This window comes from Chiloscyllium punctatum, chromosome 19 (genome assembly GCF_047496795.1).
Source record: "Chiloscyllium punctatum isolate Juve2018m chromosome 19, sChiPun1.3, whole genome shotgun sequence".
NCBI classification, from domain to species: domain Eukaryota; kingdom Metazoa; phylum Chordata; class Chondrichthyes; order Orectolobiformes; family Hemiscylliidae; genus Chiloscyllium; species Chiloscyllium punctatum.
In genome coordinates this window covers 92149577-92175618 of record NC_092757.1, presented here as the reverse complement: position 1 = coordinate 92175618, position 26042 = coordinate 92149577, and the positions used below count along the sequence as shown (strand labels likewise).

General features: G+C 49.5%; 1 protein-coding gene across 5 annotated transcripts in view; it reads right to left on the bottom strand.

The window, feature by feature from the left end:
* LOC140491616 (transient receptor potential cation channel subfamily V member 3-like) overlaps positions 1–26042 on the bottom strand; it is a 63987-nt gene that overhangs the window by 26738 nt on the left and 11207 nt on the right. For all 5 annotated transcript variants that reach the window (XM_072590060.1, XM_072590057.1, XM_072590059.1 and 2 more), the window contains exons 2-11: positions 24240–24401; positions 19163–19258; positions 17211–17303; positions 14615–14692; positions 12075–12155; positions 10929–10976; positions 9637–9770; positions 7939–8118; positions 7690–7833; positions 3656–3945 (exon numbers count right to left, since the gene is read on the bottom strand). In XM_072590060.1, coding sequence (XP_072446161.1) covers positions 3656–3945; positions 7690–7833; positions 7939–8118; positions 9637–9770; positions 10929–10976; positions 12075–12155; positions 14615–14692; positions 17211–17303; positions 19163–19258; positions 24240–24355 — 1260 coding nt within the window. In that variant the 5' untranslated portion in view covers positions 24356–24401. The remainder of the gene's footprint in view (positions 1–3655; positions 3946–7689; positions 7834–7938; positions 8119–9636; positions 9771–10928; positions 10977–12074; positions 12156–14614; positions 14693–17210; positions 17304–19162; positions 19259–24239; positions 24402–26042) is intronic.

Genomic DNA, 26042 nt, shown 5'->3' with positions numbered 1-26042 from the left:
ATTATCCAGGGAGGGGCTTGTAAATATCTAAAAGAACATTCTCGTACTTGAGCAAGGCCTGCCTCCATTTCTGACCATCAGGACCATAAAATACATTTGGCCATTCAGCCCATCAACTCTGTTCTGCTGTTCAATTAGTCAATAATTCAACTCCACCTCCCGGCCTTTTCCCCATTATCCTTGATTCCCTTCCTGATTAAAACCTGTGTCTCAGCCTGGAGTATATTTAAAAACCCAGCCTCAACAGCACTCTGTACTAAAGAATTCCACAGACTCACTCCTTTCTGAAAATCGCAGAATCATACAGCACAGAAACTGACCCTTCGCTCCAACAGTGTTCCCAAGCTGAACCCGTCCATTCTCCCTGTTCCTGGCTCAACATCAGGAGGTGGCCTGTAATTACACAGGGCCCTTTGACATTCAGTTTGAGCAACTGGGTTCAATTCTGGGAAGGTAGTGTGGGTCTGGAGAGGTGCAGTGCAGCCGAATACCATGGGGCTAGGGGTTCGGAAGGGGCAGGGTATGTATACTGGACTTAACTCTCTTGGCTGGGGGAACGTGACTGCGGTACTGGAGATTGCTAGATAGTGATTACACCAAATGTTGTAACCATATCTGCATCTACCATTTCCTCTGGCAGCCCATTCCACACACTGACCACCCACTGTGTAAAAAAGTTTAAACCTTTCTCCTCTCACCTTAACAATATTCCCCCTTGTTTTGAACTCCCCCAACCCAGGGAAAAAGAAACCTTTGGTATTGACCTTAACAATGCCCCTCCTGACTTTATAAACCTCTGTAAGGTCACCCCTCAATGTCCTACACTCCAATGAATAAAGTCCCAGTCTTTCTAGTTTCTCAATTTATCTCAAACCCTCCATTCCTGACAATATCCTGGTAGAGCTTCTCTTTTAATAATATCCTTGCGATAACAGAGAGAAGAAATTCCTTCTCACCTCTGACTTACATGGGCGGTCCGTTATTTTGAGAGCATGCCCTCTGGTCCCAGACTCTCCCACAAGGGGGACACAAGCTCTCCATGCCCACCCTGTCAATCCCCCTGAGGATCCTATCTGCTTCAATAAGGTCACCTTTGGTTCTTCGAAATGTCAATGAGTAACAGGCTCGGTTTCCTCACCCTCTCCTCATCAGGCAGTCCCAGATTCGAGCCGAGTGAACAAGGTTAATTATCTGAAGGATATCATCACCCCGTCCAAGCAGATGAGGAACAGGAAAAGGCCATTCAGCCTCTTCAGCCCATTCTATCACTCAATCAGATCACAGAATCATCGATTCCCTCCAGTGTGGAAGCTAGCCCATTCGGGCCATCAAGTTCTCACCAAGCCTCCGAAGAACATCCCACCCAGACCCAACCCCCTACCCTATCCCTGTAACCCTGCATTTCTCATGGCTAACCCACCTAGCCTGTATATCCCTGGACACTATGGACAATTCCCCAGGGCCAATCCATCCTGACCTGCACATCTTTGGACTGTGGGAGGAAACCGGAGCACCCGGAGGAAACCCACACAGACACGGGGGGAGAATGTGTAAACTCCTCACAGTCTTAAGGCTGGATCATTATGGATTTCCATCTCAGTTTCATTTACCCTCGATCCTGTGGTATCCTTACCCGACAAAATCCAATTGGTTTATGTCTTGCATCTCCAAATGAATAGCATGCCCCCTTCCCCAGTCTTTCAAGGTTGCTATATCCAGATTACTACTCTGCTGAGGCAGCAGTCTGGAAATCAATCAATCTATCCCTGGAATCATCATAAATCTGATGAGGAACTACACAAGGTCCCATGTTGACCTGACTGATGAATTCAAACTAAAAGAAAATACTCACCAGCTTTCTGTAGTTAACACTAAAACTGTTCCTTATTGTCGTTGAAACCAGAATTGCTGGAAAACTTCAGCAGGTCTGGCGCAAGCTGTGCAGAGAGAAACCGAGGCAATGTCTCAGGTCCTGTTAGCTCTGATTTCTCTCCACAGATGCTGCCAGACTTGCTGAGCTTCTCTGGTTATTTACAACAAACAAAATGCAAAGATCAATACAGCATGGGAACAGGCCTTTGGCCCTCCAAGCCTGCACTGATACATTTTGCCCTTCCACACTGAAACTGTCTTCACTTACAGGATCCGTATCCCTCCATTCCCTTCCTATTCCTGTGTCCATCCAGGTGTTTCTTGAATGCTGCTATTGTGTCTGCTTCCACCCCCTCCTCTGGCAGCACGTTCCATGGACTCACCACCCTTTGTGTGAAAAACTTGCCTCGCTCATCTCTTTTAAATGTCATCCCCCCAATCCCCCCCATCACCTTGAACCTGTGTCCCCTAGTAACTAATCCCTCCATACTTTCCAACTCCTTCTGTGCCAATCACAATCTTATAAACTTCCATTAAATCATTCCAATGCAAACAAACCCAGTCTATCCAAACTTTCTTCATCGCTAAAATCCCCCCAGACCAGGCAACATCCTGGTAAAACGTTTTCTGTTTTTCTGATTGTTTCAGATTTCCAGCATCTGCAGTTTTTAGTTTTTTTTGATTAGCTCCTTATTGCAAAGAGATTGACTGCTAACATGACAGTCTGTAAGTTAAACTCTACCTCTCTTACATTCCCCTCTCTCACTGATAGGCAATATACAGAGACATGGATTAAGAGTGGGGAAGAGAATCAAACTGAGGGAAACACAGTTCAATGGCACCAGCCGAGACCACAGGAACTGACGCGTCTTTTCACTAGTTTCATCTCAACCCTTTTCACCCTTTGCTGTTGACACGAAACAGTTTTCACACTGATGCCATCTTTCATTCACTGGATGAGAATTTGGTCTTCCACTGATTTTTAAGGGATTTGCAGAGAAATTAATTCGTGAGACATAGGCATTGCTGGCTGAGTCAGCATTTATTAGCCATTCCTAATGGCTCTGGAGAAGCTGTCTTCTTGAACCACGACAGTCCATTTGGTGTAATCACTATCTAACAATCTCCAGTACCGCAGTCACATTCCCCCAGCCAAGAGAGTTAAGTCCAGTATACATACCCTGCCCCTTCCGAACCCCTAGCCCCATGGTATTCGGCTGCACTGCACCTCTCCAGACCCACACTACCTTCCCTTAGATGCTGTGCCCAGAATTGAACCCAGTTGCTCAAACTGAATGTCAAAGGGCCCTGTGTAATTACAGGCCACCTCCTGATGTTGTTTGCAGGATGCAAGCACCAACTGCATCTTCTGGAGCACCTCATAAGCAACATTGACCACTTCAAACAAAAATCTCCCATCTGTTCAAAACTCAGAGCCCCGGTATTTATAACTTCAGGCCCAGTACCTATAATCAGGATAATCTGAGATTAAATCCCTGAGGAGCTGAGGACTCTTCATTCATTTTGAGAATACTTAAAAATCATTAACTGGTCGTCATGCAAAATGCAATTAATTCTCATACAGACTCAAGATAGGAACTGATTGCCCTGTAGGGAACAAATCTCCACTCCCAGTCTGTCCATGTGTGTCTCCAGTGCCACAGTAACTCAGCTGTTAGCTCCTCTCTGAATGGATTCTCTATTGGACCAACTCCTCCTCCCCAAGGCTAACCCAGTCAGATCTCTGCCTTGACCAATCAGAGCCCGCTGATTGGGAACCTACCCCTATCTTGCCGGTCTGAGCAGCCAGGTGCAGGGGTGTCAGACCCTGGAGGTTGGTGATCTTCTCCAGGTTCTTGCTGGGCGATATGTCCGTGCTCCTCATCAGGATAAAGTCATACATCTCTGTCACAAAGCTCCGAGCTTCCACCGTGTCGTAGGCGATGGTTACCAGGGCGTGTAGCACCGTGTTCCCTGCCCGGTCCTGTGCCCGGGGGTCTGCGCCATGCTCAATCAGGAAGGTCACAATGTCCAGTTGGTTGGTACAAGCAGCCAGACTGAGGGGGAAGCCCCCTGGGTCCCGTATGGACAGGGGGAGGGGGGAAAAAAACAACACCATCTTGTAAGTCACTGTGCCTGGTAGACATAATAATCTCTGCACCCCAGTTCCCTCCCCACCCCTCCTGCTCCTTTCCAATGGCCATGACTCCCATTACCAACCCCACCCTCCCCCACAGCCCACCCACAATGACAGATAACCACTCTTCTCAACTCACATCATCATGGGAAATGTTCCAACTATTTAACTGCAGAGAGCATCACTATCCTATCCTGATCATTTTATAATTTACCCGCCAGATGTGGCTATCACTGGCTGGGCCCAGTATTTATTGCCCGTCCCTAGTTGCCCCTTGAGAAGGTGGGGGTGAGCTGCCTTCTTGAACCGCTGCAGTCCCTGTGCTGTGGGTTGACCCACAATGTCCCTTAGGGAGGGAATCCCAGGATTCTGACCCAGTGACAGTGAAGGATGGGAAGTGGCTTGGAGAGGAACATGATATTTTCCACATCACACGTGTCTTCCAATACCAGCCAGGAGTTGGGATATGAAACACTCATTAATATACGATTGGCCAAGTCTTCGCCAAGAGCAGAGACCAGTAAAACACCTCAATGCTTCACTAGTCCGTCACTGACATGGAACCCTGGCTTTCTACTGCAACAGGGAATGGAGCACAGCTAGTTCCGGGTTACACAGCAAGGTATTCAAAAAGGGAGGGAGACTCACAGCACAAAACTATAGACAGTTGTTTAATACCTGTCATAGGGAAAATGTGAGAAGCTCTTATTAAAGATGAAATCATGTCTCACAAACTTGATTGAGTTTTTTTGAAGAAGTAACAAAGAGGATTGATGAGGGCAGAGCAGTAGATGTGATCTATATGGACTTCAGTAAGGCGTTCAACAAGGTTCCCCATGGGAGACTGGTTAGCAAGGTTAGATCTCATGGAATACAGGGAGAACTAGCCATTTGGATACAGAACTGGCTCAAAGGTAGAAGACAGAGGGTGGTGGTGGAGGGTTGTTTTTCAGACTGGAGGCCTGTGACCAGTGGAGTGCCACAAGGATCGGTGCTGGGTCCTCTACTTTTTGTCATTTACATAAATGATTTGGATGCGAGCATAAGAGGTACAGTTAGTAAGTTTGCAGATGACACCAAAATTGGAGGTGTAGTGGACAGCGAAGAGGGTTACCTCAGATTACAACAGGATCTGGACCAGATGGGCCAAGGGGCGGAGAAGTGGTGAGCTGTACATCTCTATAACTCTATGACATGAGGACACTTGGATAAATTCACAATAGTCAGGCAGAGTCAACATGGTTTGAAGTAATGTTTAGAATTCTTTGAAAAAGTACTATGTACTGTAGTTAAAGGGGAACCAGTGGATATTATGCATTTAGATTTTCAAAAAGCATTTGCTAAAGTGCCATATTACAGTAACATCATGGATAATACATTCACATGGACAGAGGATGGGCTAAGCCAAGAGAAACTGAGAATGGGTCAGCTTCTGGCTGGCAAGATGTAACAAGTGGTGTTCCTCAAAGATCAATGCTGCGACCTCAACTCTTTACAATTTATAGAAAGGATTTGGATGACGGGGTGGACAGAATTGTTACCAAATTTACTGATGACACAAGGCCAGGTTGGGAAGTGAGTTGTGAATGGGGACAGGAGGATGCTGAAGAGGGATTTGGTTAACTTCCATTAAGATCTGGAAATTGGGGGGTAAAACGAAGAAAAGAAATTGTCTGTTTTGGCGGAGAGAATGTAAAGGGAGCTGAGCACCTAAATGGTGAGAGATTGCAGGGCTCTGAGATACAGGGAGGGCCTGGGTGTCCCAGTGCATGAATCATCAAAACACAAACAAACAGGAAAATGAGTGGAATGTTTTAATTTATTGCAACTGGAAGTGAACACAAGAAGAGGGAGATTATGCTCCAGTTATACAGGGCACTGGCAAGACCATATCTGGAGTATTGTGCACAGAATATTGTTTAAGGAGGGATTGTAAATGCTATTGGAGGTAATTCAGAGAAGGGGTTACCAGACTAATCCCTGCCCTGAGTGGATCATTTGATGAGGAATACTGGTCAGACTGGGCTTGTTCTGCTGGAGTTTATATGAGTCAGCCGTGACCTGACTGAATCTTCTTCGATCCTGAGGGGTCTTCACCAGGTGGATATGGAGTGGATTCGGGATAAGTGGTGCTGGAAGAGCACAGCAGTTCAGGCAGCATCCAAGGAGCAGCCAAATCCATGTTTTGGGCAAAAGCCCTTCATCAGGAATACAAAGCAGATCTCACTGATGAAACATGGCTCTGGGCCACCAATGAGACCTCCTTCCCATGGTGCACCGTGACTCTGGGTAACTCCCTTCCTCAAAAGGCAATGGAGGCAGAGTCTTTGAATCTTAAGGTAGAGGGCAATAGTTTGTTGATTAGATAGAGGGTGAAAGGTCATCAGGGTGTGAGCGGGAATAATCTGATCAGGTTTAATGTTTTTGAGTGATAGTGGGATGGAGTGACTTAGTCCTGTTCCCAATCCGGGTGTCTGTGTGATTTAAACATGCCAGCTGGGAGGCTCCACCCTTTCCCGGTCCCTGAACTATCACCTGCACAAACATACCATAGATTATCACAGAATCTGTGTCCATAATCTGGCTTTTCTCCACCATTCTCTCCCACTGCCACTTCACTAACTTGTTTATTTGTCGAATCCTCGACTGTGTCCCTGTGTCTCATTGGTTCAGTGTGTGACAGTCAGTGAGTGTGTGACAGTCAGTGAGTGTGTGTCAGGCAGTGTGTGTATCAGTCAGTGAGTGTGCGTCAGTCAGACTGTGTGTGTGAGTCAGTGAGTGTGTGTCAATCAATGTGTGTCAGTCAGACAGTGTGGATCAGTCAGTGTGTGTCATTCAGTAAGTGCGCGTCAGTCAGGCAGTGTGTGTCAATCAGTGATTGCATGTCAGTCAGTGAGTGTATGTCAGCCAGTAAGTGTGCATCAGTCAGGCACTGTGTGTCAGTCAGTGAGTGTGCATCAGTCAGACTGTGTGTATCCGTCAGTGAGTGTGTGTCAGGCAGTGTGTGTCAGTCAGTGAGTGTGAGTCACGCAGTGTGTCAGTCAGTGAGTGTGTGTCAGGCACTGTGTGTCAGTCAGTGAGTGTGCATCAGTCAGACTGTGTGCATGAGTCAGTGAGTGTATGTCAATCAATGTGTGTCAGTCAGACAGTGTGGATCAGTCAGTGTGTGTCAGTCAATGAGTGTGCATCAGTCAGTCAGTTTGTGCCAGTGATGGAGTGTGTGTCAGTCAGACAGTGTGTGTCAGTGAGTGAGTATACCTCAGTCAGGCAGTGTCCATCAGTCAGACTGTGCGTGTCCGTCAGTGAGTGTGTGTCAGTCAGGCAGTGTATGTCAGTCAGACAGTGTTTGTCAATCAGACAGTGTGTCTCAGTGAGTGAGTGTCAGTCAGACAGTGTATGTCAGTCGAGAGTGTGTCAGTGAGTGTGTGTTAGTCAGGCAGTTTTGTCAGTCAGTGAGTGTGTGTCAGTCAGATAGTGTGTGTCTGTCAGTGTATGTCAGTCAAGCAGTGTGTGTCAGACAGTATATGTCAGTCAGAGAGTGTGTCAGTCAGTGAATCTGTTGGTGAGACAGTGTGCATCAGTGAGTGAGTGTGTGTCAGTCAGATTGAGTGTGTCAGTCAGTGAATGTGTGGTATCTTCCTTATCCTTGCTGTATTTAAGATTTCACTATTTGAACTCACCAAAATAGAAGGAACATTTTTTGTGTTTCTTGTTGCGAAAGAAGCTTCCTTTGGCCATGACATCAACAGCGGCACCGTTTCTGACCAACAGCTTGACCAGGTCACACCTCCTGCGCTCCACTGCAATGTGCAGACTTGTCTGTCCTGGAGACAGAGACACATCACAGTTCACTTTTCACCTGAGGTGGGGAGTGTGGCCAATATTTTACATGGAAAGCCAATACTGGGAAATCTAGCCTCATTTCCTACCTCTGTAAATCTTGTCAGTGTAGGCTGCATTGATAAAGGCTTCCAGGTCTCCAGTCTTCCTTGAGAAGGAGATTAGCTTCTTGACAATCTCCACAGTCTTGCAGTCTTGGGCTGCATCCTCTGCTTTGTTTGTTATTTTTAGTAAAGCTTTCATCAGGCAGGTCTGACCGGTGTTTGGATCTGTGTGTGAGTGATGTGAGAAAGTCCAGAGTGAGGGAAACTCCAGGTTGGAGGGGGTTCCTGCTAATCTCCTCCCTCCCAGGATCTGCTGAACTCTCAGACCTGACCAGGTCACTATGGACATTGATGTAGCAGACCCTTTGAACCCTCTGCATCTCACTCTTCCCAAATAAAACCCCACATCTCTCCGTTATTTTCTTAAATTCAGTCTCTGCATTCCACCATTTCTCAAAGTTGAGGGAATGATCGTAAAGTTGCATTTAATATCCCACACGGCCCCAGGCCAATCCCAATAGGAAGCATCCAGACTTCCAAACCCGATCTCAGTCTCTGCCTTCCCAACATCTCATTGCGAAGCTGATGGTTTTGGGGGCCTGATATATCTTTAATCCATTTGCCAAAAAAACAAGAAAGGTTTTTCTTTTCAGATACCAGTCTGATCCAATAGGCAGGGTTACAGGAGGAGGCAGGAAAATGATATGAAATGAATTGCTCCTTCAGAGTCCTCACAGACATGATGGGCTGAATGGCCTTATCCTGTGATAAAGTGTCTAACTCCAGCAACCCGTTCTCCTGTGCTAACTGTATTCCTATCCATCCATTCTCTGTGAGATCTGTTAGACAATACTGACCCGCCCTGGTATCTCTCCATCTGGACATTTTGTAACTTTGCCTAATTGTTGAATCTTTCAGCATAGTCAAAGGAGAGTGTAGGGAAATGGTTCTGAAGGGGTTAATGTTCATTTCCTATTGGATCCACCCATTCTATTGATATCACACATCCATTCCCCACCATTCTGTGGTTTGAGAGCTTTGGCCCAGCCTTTGGAGGGAGCAGAGAGATCTGTCCCCGCTCCATCAGAGTCCGAGTCTTTCTGCCTGACCCAATGTGGTTGTATATCTCACTCTCACAGAATAAACCACCTCATTATCCTCTTCTGAGGGACTCTGCAGTGGTGTATCCTCTACCACGTTTTAAAAATTCATCCTCAGGACATGGATGTCACTGACTAGGCCAGTATTTATTGTCCACACCTAATTGCCCAGAGGGCATCTAAGGCTCAACTATATTGCAGCAGGTGAAGACTCATATGTAGGCCAGACCAGGTAAGGATGGTAGATTCCTTCCCTGAAGGACATCAGTGAACCAGATGGTATTTTCCAACATGGGTTCATGGTCATCATTAGACTCTTATTTCCACATTTTTATTGGATTCACATTCCATCATCTGCCATGGCCGGATTCGAAAGCAGGTCCCCAGAATATTAACGAGGTTTCTGGATTAACAACCCAGAGATAATATCACTAGCCCATACCCTCCCCTATCACTCGATAGGCTCAAGATAAAGCAAAGACAAAAGCGGATTAATGGTAGCAAGCTCCCTCAGACAAGTCAAGCAGGTCTCAAAATAATCAGGGTGGAGGGTTCGAGGGATTTCTGAGGGACAGAGTTGAGGGTGCTTCATAAAAAATGACTTCCTCTCTCTCACTCTCTCTGGCTCTCTCTCAATCTTTACCTTTTAATATTTGATGAGAGAGATAGCCATTAGATTCCTTGACCTTTCCAAGTAAGGTATCTATGGTGTCCAGATCTCCTTCAAAGATGGCGTTGAAGAGCTGAATCTGACACGCTTTGTAATCGAGCTGATGCCTTGACAGAATGAAGGGGACAAATTCAGTTTCCCAACAATATCTAAGAACATCCGCTGTTTCCCAACTGATCCCAATCCCATCACCACTTTAACCCAGAGGCCCCAAGGACTGTTGACTGAAGCGTTTAGTTATGGAATGTTGGTGGGTGGTCCATCTCTTGCTCAAGGTGCCAGTTGTAACTGGTTAGTGATGGTTAGTGATGGTTGGTGATGATTGGTGATGGTTAATGATGGCTGGTGATGGTCAGTGATGGTTGGTGATGATTAGTAATGGTTAATGACGGTTGGTGATGGTTGGCAATGGTTAATGATGGATGGCGATGGTTGGTGATGGTGCCAGTCTAGTAACTCAGAGTTTGTGTTGAGATTGGAACCTGAATTCACCAAAATACCCAATAACTACAAGAACAGCCAATCTTCTCATAACCCCATTAAGTTATTCAGGTATGAGTGTCTAGTCTGACTACATGTGTCTCTTGTCCTCACTATGGAACAGATTCTTAATGAGGACTAATCATGAAACTGGTGCGAGTGTCGAGGGAGGGACAATTCATACAGTTATACAGCACAGTGGAGACCCATCAGCCCATCAGTCTATGCTGATAGAGTCAGACAGTCATAGAATCCTAAAGCATGGAGACAGGCCCTTTGGCCCTAACTGGTCCATGCCAACCAAAATGTCCATCCACGCTAACCCGGATATGTCCAGGTTTGTCGTATGTGTGGTAACTGCTAATGTACAGGAGCTTTCCTTGCCCATGTTTAACCTGAAGTCCTGAGGTTTCATGGGATCCACAGTCAATGTCCCCTCCCTCCTGTATACCAGTGTGCTACCATCTCTGCCAGTGATGTGTGCTTTCTGAGTCTGTGAGTATGTTGCAATTCCACCCCGCTGTCCAGACCAATATTAATCCAAGCCAATCTTTTATCTCATTGTCTTGTTGGGATCTTGCTATGTATGAACTGAAGGCCAAATTTCCCTATATCACTGTTCTTTGAAAATGCTTCAATGACGGAAAAGCACTTTGGGATGCTAAGTCCTGGGGCTGTGAAAGGTGCTACAGAAATTCAGGTTCTTTCAGTCAGTCTCTCCTAGCCTTCCCAGATGGCCTGGGGGTGGGGGGGGGGTGGGGGTGGGGAAGGAGATGGGTTCTCACCTGGGTTCATCGTTGCACCCGACTGGAGCTCCATCTTTGTTGTTCACTCTAGCCACACAAAACAATAAAGGAGAGTTTGAGTCTTCTCACACAGACTGGAACACGGATTACAGATCAGGTCCGAGCAAGCCACCTCCTCCTCACCAGGGATCAGCTCCCAGCACAAAGACCAGAGACCACAGTCAGTGGTTCAGATGGAGGTGGAGAGTGACAAAGGGGGCAGGCACTGGGACAAACTGCAGTGAAAGCAGTTCAAGCTGAGAAACGTACAACCATCGATTTAGGATGCAAGGAACTGAGCCAGAACCGCATAGCGCCAGGACGACTAATCCAATTCCCCAAAATGAAGAAACCTATAATGTGTGTATAACTATAAGGTGGAAGCCATTCAGGATTGGTGAGTTGGAGATGCCGGTGTTGGACTAGGGTGGACAAAGTTAAAAATCACACAGCACCAGGTTATGTTCCAACAGGTTTATTTGGAAGCACTAGCTTTCGGAGCGATGTTCCTTCATCAGGTGGTTGTCTCAAATTCAGGATTGAGATGAGGAAGAATTTCGTCACTCAGAGAGTTGGGAACCTGTGGAATTCTCTCCCACAGGAAGCTGTTGGTGCCAGTTTATTAGATATACTCAAGAGGGAGCTGGACGTGGCCTATATGGCTAAAGGAATCAAGGGGTATGGAGAGAAACTGGGAATAGGATCCTGAGATTATGTGATCAGCCATGATCAGATTGAATGATGGAGCAGGCTCGAAGGGCCAAATGGCCTACTCCTGCTCCTACTCTCTGTGTGTCTATAGTTGACGATGCTACCCCTTTAAGCCAGTTGGTCAGGTGACCCAGAGGGGTCCAGTCTTAAACTGGTTGTGGTGGTGGGAGCATCATCAATAAGGGGTTACTTTTCAGATTTACCATTTGTCTCCCTGGGATATCATTCATGGTTCCGAAGGAAGCACCAACATAAAATCAACAACTAGAACAGCAAAACACATAGCTGCATCAAGGGCTCTTGCAGTCCAAGGGTAGTGTCCCTATCTCTAAGCCAGAGCATCTGAGTTCAAGCCCTGAGAGGTGTCTGAAGCAGTTGATTGAATGAACGATGAGTACCAGCCTGTGGGATGTAGATGTCAAATAACACAAGTACCTGGCACTTTGACTTTCATCAACATGACAGCCGAGCAGGGCGTAATTATCTTTCACTGCCGTTTCACAAGGTTTACACAAGCTGTGAAATCAAATACAACAAAAACAGAACATCACAGGGGGCTGCTGGATGGGACGTCGAGACTCCCATCATCTTACAGGAGTAGGGACAGAGATCGTGGGTATATTGGCAGTCATCCTCCAGGAATCGTTAGATTCTGGAAAAGTCCCAGACAATTGAAAATCTACTGATACAAAACCCTTATCTAAAAAGGGATGGAGAGAAAAAACATAATTAGGACAATTAGCTGAACATCTGTAAATAAGGAGGCTTTATATAAAGGATATAGCAGAGTGTTTAGAAGTACATAATCTGAGTAAGCAGAGTGGCTTCATGAAGGGGAAATCATCCTGACAAATTTACTTTCAGGGGTTCTTTGAGGGAGTAACAAACAGGACAGATAAGGGGGAAACAGTAGATGTAATATATTTGAGTTTTCAGAAGGTATTTGATAAGGTATTACCTATTAGGCTAATTATAAAGTTAAGAGCCCATGATATGGGGGGTGGGGGGGAGGGGGGGTAGTTATATATACATGGAGGGGATTGACAAAGTAAGAGAAGAAAGCAAGTTGGGATAGGAGGGGAATTTTGGAATCACAGCCTGTAATTCAGGGATCAGTGCTGGGCCCACAATTATAGCTTCCACATACTGATGACCTGGATGGGGACGGTTAAAGCATTACAGCGAAGTTTGCAGACGACTCTAAAATAAACAGAAAGACAAGAGGTGAAGATGATACAAAGAGTCTGCAGAAGGATATAAACAGATCAAGCAAGTGGTGGATGGAATATAATGTGGTGAAATGTGAAATTATGCACTTTGGCAGGAAGAGTCGAGGAGCTGACTATTACTTAAATGGGAAGAGGCTGCAGAAAGTTACAGAACTGAACGACTTGGGGATCTTTGTCTCTGCATCACAAGAAAATAGTATCCAGGTTCAGTGGGTAATAGGGAAGGCAAATGGAATGTTAGCCTTTATTTCAAAGGGAATAGAGGAGGCCTTGTTAAATCAATTCAAGACATTTGCTGAGCCACTGCTGGAATACTGTGAACAGTTTGGGTCCTTTATCTAAGGAAATCGTACTGGCATTGGGGGCAGTTCACAGAAAGTTGACGAGCTGATATTAGGTACGGAGGGACTGTTCTATGAGGGCAGGTTGTATAGGTTGAGCACATAGTTAGACTCATAGAGTCATAGAGATGTACAGCACAGAAACAGACCCTATGGTCTAACTCTCCATGCCAACCAGATATCCTAAAGTAACCTAGTCCCATTGCCAGCACATGGCCCATATCCCTCCAAACCCTTCCTATTCATATACCCATCCAAATTCCTCTTAAATGTTACAATTGTACCAGCCTCCACCACATCCTCTGGCAGCTCATTCCATACACATACCACCCTCTGTGTGAAAAAGTTGCCCCTTAGGTCCCTTTATATCTTTCCCCTCTCACCCTAAACCTCTAGTTCTGGACTCCCTGACCCCAAGGAAAGACTTTGTCTATTTATCCTATCCATGCCCCACATGATTTTATAAACCTCTATAAGGTCACCCCTCAGCCTCCGACGCTCCAGGGAAAACAGCCCCAGCCTGTTCAGCCTCTCCCTGTAGCTCAGATCCTCCAACCCTGGCAACATCCTTGTAAATCTTTTCTGAACCCTTCCAAGTTTCACAATATCTTTCCAATAGGAAGGAGACCAGAATTGCATGCAATATTCCAACAGTGGCCTAATCAATGTCCTGTACAGCCGCAACATGACCTCCCAACTCCTGTACTCAATACTCTGACCAATAAAGGAAAGCATACCAAACCCCTCCTTCACTATCCTATAGACCTGTGATTCCACTTGTTGGAGTTTAGAAGAATGAGAGGTGACATACACATCCTCAGGAGGACTCCCAGGGGAGATGCAAAACGTTTGTCTTCCTGTGGGAGAGTCCAGGAGCACAGGGCATCCCCTCAAAATAAGGGATCATACATTTAAGACAGAGATGAGGAGGAATTTCTTCTCTCAGAATGGAGTGAATCTGGGGAATTCTTTACCACAGAGGGCTGGGTTGGTAAGTATATTCAAACCTGACGTACAGACTTCAGTCAGGAAGGGGATGGAGGGTTACAGAGAAAAGGCAGCAAAGTGGGGTAAGGGAGATTTGACAGACAGACTGAAGGATTGTTAATGGATAATGAACACACTGATTGACACTTCAGGAATGTAACTGGAGAGTTAATGAAAGATTGCAATTAGAGGCACCAAGTGAATATTAATAATCAGATTGTTGTCATTAACAAGTTATCAAATTGGTTTTCCATTTTACAAAAGCGCAACAGCTTACCTCCAGTTAATCCCCAGGCACCACTGTAATGTACAGCGAGTCAGAAACTCGACTCTATGCTGTTGCTGGATGTGTAAGGTCAATATTGCTTCACAATGAGATACATGCTACACCTGACTATGAAGAAATCAAAGTGCATACCTGTTCAGTTTACCAATATCCATCTGATAGCTGAAGCATCCATCAATGATATCCTCGCCTTTAAAACGCTCACAACTGCTGTGCAGAATAAATACTCTAAATATCAAATCATTCTCTCACTATGTTACAGACAAATAGAGCATTCTACAACAGCCTGATACACAGCAGTATATCAGTTAGATTGCACTGTCTCTGATTTGCTGCACAGATTTATCATTGGGGATGGGTTTACGAATGACCGGGTAGGTAGGGAGAGAAAGCAACCCATTGGCTGCCCCTTACATAGTTAAACAGCATCTACACACTGCAATCAAGTTGAATCATAGATCATAGAATCCCTACAGTGTGGAAACAGGCCCTTCAGCCCAACTAATCTATACTGATCCTCCGTAGACCCATTCCCCCTACCCTACACTTACCCCTGACTCATGCACCTAACCTGCACATCCCTGAACATTCTGGGCAATTCCCCAAGGCCAATCCACCCTGACCCACACACCTTTGGACTGTGGGAGGAAACCGGAGCACCAGGAGGAAACCCACACAGACACGGGCAGAATGTGCAAACTCCACACAGTCAGTCACCTGAGGCTGGAATCGAACCTAGATCCCTCGTGCTGTGAGGCAGGGACAGCAGGGAGAAGTGACTGAATGGCCCACACCTGCCAGCTCCTATTGGTGTTTGCCTTGTGATGGGGCCAATCCCAGGGAGCCCGTTGAGCGAGTTGTACCATTTATACTTGTTTCAATCAAGCTGTTTGCACACTCTACCACCACAGCCCCAGGTGGGACTGGTCCAGAGGGAGGGACAGTACCCCACTGTACCACAGCACCCTCTGGCCTCTGGTGTCGCTGTGAGTCAGTTGGTACACCAGCTCCAATTCCCAGCAGGGGCTCAACCACTCAAAGCTGACCCTCACTGGACAGAGCTGAGGAGGTGCCTCACTGCCGTAGGGTCAGTGCTGAGGGAGTGGGCACTGTCAGAGGGTCAGTGCTGAGGGAGTGGGCACTGTCAGAGGGTCAGTGCTGAGGGAGTGGGCACTGTCGGAGGGTCAGTGCTGAGGGAGTGGGCACTGTCGGAGGGTCAGTGCTGAGGGAGTGGGCACTGTCAGAGGGTCAGTGCTGAGGGAGTGGGCACTGTCGGAGGGTCAGTACTGAGGGAGTGGGCACTGTCGGAGGGTCAGTACTGAGGGAGTGGGCACTGTCAGAGGGTCAGTGCTGAGGGAGTGGGCACTGCCGTAGGGTCAGTGCTGAGGGAGTGGGCACTGTCAGAGGGTCAGTGCTGAGGGAGTGGGCACTGCCGTAGGGTCAGTGCTGAGGGAGTGGGCACTGTCACAGGGTCAGTGCTGAGGGTGTGGGCACTGTCAGAGGGTCAGTGCTGAGGGAGTGGGCACTGTCGGAGGGTCAGTGCTGAGGGAGTGGGCACTGTCAGAGGGTCAGTGCTGAGGGAGTGGGCACTGTCGGAGGGTCAGTGCTGAGGGAGTGGGCACTGTCAGAGGGTCAGTGCTGAGGGTGTGGGCACTGTCGGAGGGTCAGTGCTGAGGGAGTGGGCACTGTCGGAGGGTCAGTGCTGAGGGAGTGCCACACTGTCGGAGGGTCAGTGCTGAGGGAGTGGGCATTGTCAGAGGGTCAGTGCTGAGGGAGTGCTGCACTGTCACAGAGTCAGTTCTGAGGGAGTGGGCACTGTCACAGGGTCAGTGCTGAGGGAGTGAGCACTGTCGGAGGGTCAGTGCTGAGGGAGTGCCGCACTGTCGGGGGGTCAGTGCTGAGGGAGTGCTGCACTGTCACAGGGTCAGTGCTGAGGGAGTGGGCACTGTCGGGGGGTCAGTGCTGAGGGAGTGCTGCACTGTCACAGGGTCAATGCTGAGGGAGTGGGCACTGTCACAGGGTCAGTGCTGAGGGAGTGGGCACTGTCGGAGGGTCAGTGCCGAGGGAGTGCTGCACTGTCACAGGGTCAGTGCTGAGGGAGCGCCGCACTGTCACAGGGTCAGTGCTAAGGGAGTGCTGCACTGTCACAGGGTCAGTGCTGAGGGAGTGGGCACTGTCGGATTGTCAGTGCTGAGGGAGTGGGCACTGTCGGATTGTCAGTGCTGAGGGAGTGGGCACTGTCGGAGGGTCAGTGCTGAGGGAGTGGGCACTGTCGGAGGCTCAGTGCTGAGGGAGTGGGCACTGTTGGAGGGTCAGTGCTGAGGGAGTGGGCACTGTCGGAAGGTCAGTGCTGAGGGAGTGGGCACTGTCGGAGGGTCAGTGCTGAGGGAGTGGGCACTGTCGGAGGGTCAGTGCTGAGGGAGTGCTGCACTATCAGAGGGTTAGTGCTGAGGGAGCGCCGCACTGTCGGGGGGTCAGTGCTGAGGGAGCGCCGCACTGTCGGGGGGTCAGTGCTGAGGAAGTGCCATAAAGAGTCCAGTGGTTGTAATAGATGCTATATAAATGTAAGCCTTTTTTTTTACAGCGTTTTAAAACTTTGGCATCATTATTTCACAATTTTATTTATTGTTGGGTTTTGCTGGTTTTGGTGCATCTATGTTGTCTCTCAATTACAAAGAGCCAGCACTGACCGGCTGATGGCAGACAAACTAATAATTGAAGGTAATACCTGATGATGTTATTTTTATCCATTTGAAATGGGAAGCACTCACAAAGGCTTTCCTCTGTGATCGATTCAACCCCTTCAGGATAATCCTCTAACCTGGAAAATCAAATCAAACCCAACATCGGGGCATCAGACAAACCCCTCTTACACAGAACAGAGTCCCAGTCTGAAAGAGACAGACCCAATGATAGACAGACAGATGGACAGGACAGACAGACGGATAGACAGACGGACAGACAGACAGACAGACAGACAGACGGACAGACAGATGGACGGGCGACAGACGGATGGACAGACTGATGGACGGACAGACAGACAGACGGACAAGACAGACAGACAGACAGACAGACAGACAGACAAGAAAGACGGACAGACAGACAGATGGACAAGACAGCCAGACAGACGGACAGACAGACAGATGGACAAGACAGACAGACAGACAGACAGACAAGACAGACGGACAGACTGACAGATGGACAGGACAGACAGACAAGCATGGTTGAGTATACCATGGTTTGGGGGGGTGGAGAGAGGGGGTTTAACAAGGGGCTTATGGAAGGGAAGAGAGATGAGGGAATATTCTAGAAAATGGCACCTGGCGGCTGGGATGAGGTTGTAGAGGGGTGATGGGCCAATGAGTGGGGATGCAAGGGGAGAGAATGTGGGGGACATGGGGTGATGTGGGGGAGGGGAGGGTGATGTGGGGGAGGGGGATGATTTGAGGGAGGGGGTGATGAGAGGGAGGGGGGTGATGTGGGGGAGGGGAGGGTGATGTGGGGGAGGGGGTGATGTGAGGGACAGGGATGCGGGGGAGGGGGATGATGTGGTGGAGGGGGATGCGGAGGAGGGGGTTATGTGGGGGAGGGGGATGATGTGAGGGAGGGGGTTTGGGAATGGGGTGCTGTGGGGGGTGGAGTGATGTGAGTGTGGGGGTGATGTGGGGGAGGAGGGTGATGAAAGGGAGTGTGGTGATGTGGGGAGTGGGTGATGTGGGGGAGGGGGATAAGGTGATGGAGAGGGTGATGTGGGGGAGGGTGTGATGTGGGGGAGGGTGTGATGTGGGGAGGGTGTGATGTGGGGAGGTGGTGATGTGGGGAGGTGGTGATGTGGGGGAGGGTGTGATGTGGGGAGGGGGTGATGTGGGGAGGGGGTGATGTGGGGAGGTGGTGATGTGGGGGAGGGTGTGATGTGGGGGAGGGTGTGATGTGGGGAGGGGGTGATGTGGGGAGGGGGTGATGTGAGGGAGGGGGTGATGTGAGGGAGGGGGTGATGTGGGGAGGTGGTGATGTGGGGAGGGGGTGATGTGGGGAGGGGGTGATGTGGGGAGGTGGTGATGTGGGGAGGGGGTGATGTGGGGAGGTGGTGATGTGGGGAGGGGGTGATGTGAGGGAGGTGGTGATGTGGGGGAGGGTGTGATGTGAGGGAGGGGGTGATGTGGGGAGGGGATGATGTGAGGGAGGGGGTGATGTGGGGAGGGGATGATGTGAGGGAGGAGATGATGTAGGGGAGGGGGTGATGTGGGGGCTGGGTGGGTGAGAGCGAGATCCAGGCATGGGGTCAATGGTGAACATAGCCCAGTGCCCTGCCTGCCCCACCATTGGGTCACTGTGGGTCGTGAGGCACAGAATCTGTCAGTGGGGGAGGGGGGGGGGGGGTGGGGGGAGGGGGGGGAGACTGCTCAGGGCCCACTCACTGTGAGCCTCAGACAGGGCCAGGACCGAAGACCCAGAGGCACCAAGAGAGCTTTCCTGGAGACTAGTACGTCTCTGTACCCACCTACACAGGCAGCAGTGAGTGCGCCAACCCCCCCCCCCCACCCACACACTGACTGCTCCAGCTGTGGGAGGGGGGAGCGAGGCAATACTGAGGGGCAAAGGGAGGTAATGGGGGGTCGGGGGTGGGGGGGGGCGTGAGAAGATAAACTGAGGGGGGGAGGACTGGGGCAAGGCAAATACCTGAGAGGGCGGGGCACATGCATCCAAATCGGAGAAGCTTCAAAGTTGTCGCTTGATGTGAGAGTCTCATCGAAACGTTCAGGAGAATCAGGCGAACTGTTCCAGAGCAAATGTAAGAAATCAAACAGAGAGAACACAGTCAGACGGTGAGGTGGGGGGAGAGGAGAGATGATATCGTGGATGGACAGAGGGTGAGTGAGTGAGAGGGTGAGTGAGTGAGAGAGGGGGTGAGTAAGTGAGAGGGTGAGTGAGTGAGTGAGGGGGTGAGTGAGTGAGTGAGGGGGTGAGTGAGTGAGAGGGTGAGTGAGTGAGGGGGTGAGTGAGTGAGTGAGGGGGTGAGTGAGTGAGGGGGTGAGTGAGTGAGTGAGGGGGTGAGTGAGTGAGAGGGTGAGTGAGTGAGAGGGTGAGTGAGTGAGTGAGGGGGTGAGTGAGTGAGGGGGTGAGTGAGTGAGTGAGTGAGGGGGTGAGTGAGTGAGAGGGTGAGTGAGTGAGGGGGTGAGTGAGTGAGTGAGGGGGTGAGTGAATGGGTGAGTGAGTGAGGGGGTGAGTGAGTGAGAGGGTGAGTGAGTGAGAGGGTGAGTGAGGGGGTGAGTGAGTGAGGGGGTGAGTGAGTGAGAGGGTGAGTGAGTGAGGGGGTGAGTGAGTGAGTGAGGGGGTGAGTGAGTGGGTGAGTGAGTGAGGGGGTGAGTGAGTGAGGGGGTGAGTGAGTGAGTGAGGGGGTGAGTGAGTGAGTGAGGGGGTGAGTGAGTGGGTGAGTGAGTGAGGGGGTGAGTGAGTGAGGGGGTGAGTGAGTGAGTGAGGGGGTGAGTGAGTGAGTGAGGGGGTGAGTGAGTGGGTGAGTGAGTGAGAGGGTGAGGGGCCCAGGTAGTAAATGTATGAATTGGGAAGGGGGTGGGTGCGGGATGATGCTGGTGGAGTGGCTGAGACTGAACCCTTTCCCCTCCTACCTCCCAGTGTCACCATGGAGCCGGCTGGGACAGGAGGAAATCACTGGCTGAATGGCCAGCCAGTGAAGTCCATCTCAGTGGGTTTGGCCTGAGGGATGAACTGAGAGTTCTGTCAGTTCAAAACAACGGCCCCTCCTTGATTTCCCCACAGCTCCCCACCCTGACAACCTCCAAAGTACAGGAGGGAATGTGAAGTCAGGCCACTTTCGGTGGGCGGGCGGGGGAACACGAGGGTGTGTGGGGTGGGATTGTGAATGTGGCTGACAGATGGAGAGCTGGAAGCTGGTCGTGTTGGTCCGTGATGGGACAGAGATCTCGGATCAGCCTTCGAGAAGGTGTGCAGAGGCCTGGTCCTGATCATCACACTGTCTGACTGATGAAGGCTGTGAGCAAGCAGCTGAACATAGAGCAGGCTCGAGGCTGGGCCTGAAGATCCTGGTGTGGGTTTGTGAGCCTGGCTCCTGGATTTGGAGTCTGTGTGGACTTGGGGACGCTGTAACATTAACCAGGAGCAGACCCAGCCTTGCCTCCCCCACCCCCAGCAATAGCATCGGAACACAGGGGGCAATGATTTCCACCATTCGACACTAACAAGACAATCATTAAACAATAATGTTGTCACAATCACAGTGAAAGAGGCCATCCATATCCAGTAGAAACTGTCGCCAAGATTTCACAGTTCCTCACAACGCCACTCACTGACAGATATATTCTCCAGGACACACTTCAACTTTCTATTTGTAACTTCTAACAAGGAGATTCTTCCCAAGCACTACTTCCTCACAGCTCTCTGTTCCATCTTGAAAGTTCTTTATGTCCACCCCCCACCCCAGAGAAGAAGGGTCCCAGTACTTGAAGGTTTTTGTGAAACAGGCCGTTCCACACGTGGAATACTCTGACATCAAACCAGTTTGATCACATCCCTGTCAGATGGAACCGAGGGGCTAACACTCATCTCACACTCACGAACACGAGAGACTGGAACTCATAATTCAGCCTGACACTCACCATGCACTACTGAGGTCGTGCCGCACTGTCAGAGGGTCAGTGCTGAGGGAGTGCCCCACTAATGGAGGGTCAGTGCTGAGGGAGTGCCGTACTGTCGGAGGGTCAGTGCTGAGGGAGCACCGCACTATCAGAGGGTCAGTGCTGAGGGAGTGCTGCACTGTCGGAGGGTCAGTGCTGAGGGAGTGCTGCACTGTAGGAGGGTCAGTGCTGAGGGAGTGCTGCACTGTCAGAGGGTCAGTGCTGAGGGAGCGCCGCACTGTCGGAGGGTCAGTGCTGAGGGAGTGCTGCACTGTCAGAGGGTCAGTGCTGAGGGAGTGCCCCACTAATGGAGGGTCAGTGCTGAGGGAGTGCCGTACTGTCGGAGGGTCAGTGCTGAGGGAGCACCGCACTATCAGAGGGTCAGTGCTGAGGGAGTGCTGCACTGTCGGAGGGTCAGTGCTGAGGGAGTGCTGCACTGTAGGAGGGTCAGTGCTGAGGGAGTGCTGCACTGTCAGAGGGTCAGTGCTGAGGGAGCGCCGCACTGTCGGAGGGTCAGTGCTGAGGGAGTGCTGCACTGTCGGAGGGTCAGTGCTGAGGGAGTGCCGCACTGTCAGAGGGTCAGTGCTGAGGGAGCACCGCACTGTCAGAGGGTCAGTGCTGAGGGAGTGCTGCACTGTTGGAGAGTCAGTGCTGAGGCTGCATGGCATTGTTGGAATATATACATACTGAAGTCTAAAATTAACCTGCTTTCTAACACATTTCAATTTCTGAAGAAGAGTCTTCCCAGACTCTGGGCTGTGTCTGCACAGCTGCTGCTGGACCTGCTGAGTTTCTCCAGCACTCTCTGTTTCTATATTTACAGTTTGCAGTGTTCTGCCTTTATTCGAGTGTAGGTTTGTGAGACAACGAGGACTCACCAGCTGCCTACAGCAGTCAGACACAATACCCGAGGGCGTGCTGTAACCATAACCGATCTGCTTCGGTGAAGGAACTTGGTGTCACCGAGTGAGAGGAGCAGGTTTACTGGACTCCCTGCGAGGGAGGGCCGTTCTGATGCTGGCTGACCCAGGGCTTCCTGTAGTGACCACTCAGAGGTTGGCATTGCCGTGGCAGTGTCTGGGTGGAGAGGAACTGTCCCCAGCCAGCCTCGATGTGGCGAGTGGACCTTCCTTTCTGACACGTGTTCCCACATTCCCTGTTGGCTCACAGTCCTATTGTTGACTCAGAGGTCAGTGACATGAAGGGGAGAGAGAGAGAGCGACCTTCACAATAATGGGGGCTGGGGGAGGGGGTGAGCTGGGGGAGGGGAGGCCGAGGGGACACTGCCTCAGACCACATGCTGTGCCGTGGTGTTGCTGTATCGTTCTAGGGAGAGCTGAAGGAAGGAGACTGACTGCTGGATTATTTCGTCCCCCGACATCCTCTGCACAATGTCTGGAGTGTTACCGCTCCGAATGATTGTCCCTCTGCACTCTGCCGAGTTGTCGTTGCTCCCTGCTCCGTCACCCATCTGCTCAGAGACATGGATGCTCACTTTGTAACGTCACATGTCGGTGGGACAGGTCACTCTGTGATGTCACTGTCAGGCTTCCTTCTGGGCTGTACCATCTCTTTGTCCCACCTCCTGCTGGAATGTACCATCTGGGTCTCTTGCACCATGTTTGAGTACAGCATGTGGATCTCCAACAGCCTGCTCAGCTCTGCGGCCTGGCTTGTGTTCGATCTGTTGGACAATGTGGTGTGTTTGTGGATCCTGCACACCACGTGGAGGCTTATTGTGTGGGTGTCATACATTATCCTGGACACTAACCTGTGGTTCCTTTACAGCTTGTCAGACCAGACCAACTGGTTCCTCTACGTGCTCTATGAGTATTTCAGGTGGCTCTCGCATGTTCTGTCCAGCTTCTCTCTGTGGTCAGCCTATTTTAAATCCAGGAGTGGTCTGTGGCTGGCATATGCCTGGACAGATTATATCAGGTGGCAGGTGTATGTGATCAGAGATTACTCCCTCTTGTTCAGCTACAGCGTTCTGAACTGCACCCTGTATGTGTCTTACTGCATGCTGGACCTGGCGATCGGCCTATCCCAGAGCTTGCTGGGTCATGCCAAGTGGATATCTTACATCCTGCCCATCCATACCACCTGGTGGTGTATGGCAGACCTACGGTACATCATTTGGTTCCTGTACATTGTGAAGGACAGCAGCATTAACCTCTGGTACCTCTTCGAAGAGCGTGTGCTTTATCTCTCGTACCTTCTGGCTGAATACTATAGTTGGCAGATCTACATTTTGAAGGATTACTTGCTGTGGTTGATGTACATTGTACCGGACTCCACTGCCAGGTTCTGGTATTGCCTGGAGAGGTTTGGTACATGGCTCCTGTACATTGTATTCGATTTAAACATATGGTTCGGCTATGTGCTATTTGAGTATCTACTCTGGTTCACTTACCTCCTCACTGACTTCGCTATTGAGCAATCCTCTTTTCTCCTTAAATATGCGATGTATCTTTTGTATATTCTGTTGGATTGTGTCACATATCAGTCACAGTTTCTGATACACTACATCATGTGGCTGTCCTTTATTGTACTGGACTGTGTTAAATGGTTGTCTTGGATTATACTGCAGATGTGCTGAGATTTTGAACAACAGTTTGATTTCAGATGATATTTTCCCAATAAAAATGTGAAAATCCCAATCTCTGGACTCCTAGCTTTGACTGCGGAAAATCTAATTTCACAGATTTTCTGCATGTGTTGTAGCTTAAGTAACCTGCTCCAAGAAATCCTGACACCAAGAATCAGCCCTTAGCGTTAAAATATTGCTGATGTGAGACCGTTCTGTGGGTGATAAGGTTGCTGCCTTTCCTTTATTGGCTACACTTGGAAAAGTACTCCCCTCAAGCACTCCAGAACGGTCTTTGAAGTCGCTACAGAAGTGTACTTTAGTAGAGGGTTCTAAGGTGAAAGGATCAGTCAATATGATTCATTTTTAGGAGCTTCGTGTCAAAGGAAAGGGGGTCAGAGAGAGAAAGCTGGGGAGCGGGAAGGGGACATTCCCGAGTTTCACACTTTGTCGTTGAAAGCACTCAGAGTGGCCACCTCCATCCCCATTCCGAGTTGACACAAATCAGTCCTCTTACCTATCTGGCTTCTCAGACTCAGCTTCATAGGAATTCCTGATCATGTTCGCATGGATATCGTCAGGGAGTTCCCAGAAATCCTCTGTCATGCTGGTGTCACCCATCTCGCGGCTCATTCTCGACGGGGATGTGTATCAGTTCAGTCGCTCTGTCCCTCAGAACCTGCAGCGGGGGGAAAGCATTGGTCAGGAATTTCAAACGCCCAACCCAAGACACAGACCCTGACAGGGACAGGATTAATCACCTCCAAAGTGCACTGATACTCCAGATGGGTCATCGCAGAAACTAAAATTTACTTAAAGCCTCCAATTTACCTTCCTCTCAAACTCAGGTGGCTAGAAAACACAGGCCAGGGCTCTACACTTCAAATTTCAAATCTAATACTGCTCTTGCCTTTTGTGCACCTCTTTGCAGCTGTAACTCTATATTCCTCACTCTGCCCTATCATCCTGTGACCTTTGTACTGTGTGATCTGTCTGTACTGCACAACAAAACAAAACTTTTCACTGTACCTATGTACACAGAGTCATAGGGTGACAGAACGGAAACACACCCTACAGTCCAACAGTTCATACCCAACATAATCCCAAACTGAACTAGTCCCACCTTCCTGTGCTGGTCCCATCCAAACATTTCTTATTCATGAGCTTATCTGAAAGCTTTTTAAATGTTGTAATTGCACCCACATCCACCACTTCCTCTGGAAGTTCATTCCACACATGAACCACTCTCTCTGTCTAAAATTATTATTTTATTGATTCACAGGATGTGGGTACTACTGGTGAGGCCCACGATTCAGTGTCCATCCCTAATTGCCCAGAGGGCAGTTAAGAGTCAATATTGCTGTAGCTGTGGACAAAATCCAGCAGATTTCCTTCCCTGAAGGACATCAGTGAATCTGATGGATCTTTTTCAATAATTGCTTCATGACCCTCATTAGACGATTAATTTATACTTATTGAATTTGTGGCGGGATTCGAACCCAGGACCCCAAGACATTAGCTGGGTCTTTAGCTCAGCAGTGCAGCACCAACGCCACTAGACCGTCACCTCTCTTTATAGGACAGTGCTGAGTGAGAATCACCGGCTAACATCCAATTGTTTGTATATCTCGAAAGAGAGGGAGGGAGAGACCGAGACAGAGAGAGAGAGACAAAGGGAGACTGAGACAGAGAGAGAGGGAGGGAGAGACCGAGACAGAGAGAGAGGGAGGGAGAGACCGAGACACAGAGAGAGGGAGGGAGAGACCGAGACACAGAGAGAGAGGGAGGGAGAGACCGAGACACAGAGAGAGGGAGGGAGAGACCGAGACAGAGAGAGAGGGAGGGAGAGGGAGGGAGACAGACAGAGAGAGAGGGAGGGAGAGACCGAGACACAGAGAGAGGGAGGGAGACAGAGACAGAGAGAGAGGGAGGGAGAGACCGAGACACAGAGAGAGAAGGAGGGAGACAGAGACTGAGAGAGAGCGCGAGAGAGGGAGGGAGACACAGAGACGGAGAGAGAGGGAGGGAGAGACCGAGACAGAGAGAGAGACAAAGGGAGACAGAGACCGAGAGAGAGCGAGAGAGGGAGGGAGACAGACAGAGAGTGAGATAGATAGACAGAGAGAGAGAGAGACAGATAGAGAGACAGAGAGACAGAGACAGAGAGACCGAGACAGAGAGAGAGACAAAGGGAGACAGAGACTGAGAGAGCGAGGGAGGGAGACAGACAGAGAGTGAGACAGATAGACAGACAGATAGAGAGACAGAGAGACAGAGACAGAGAGACCGAGACAGAGAGAGAGACAAAGGGAGACAGAGA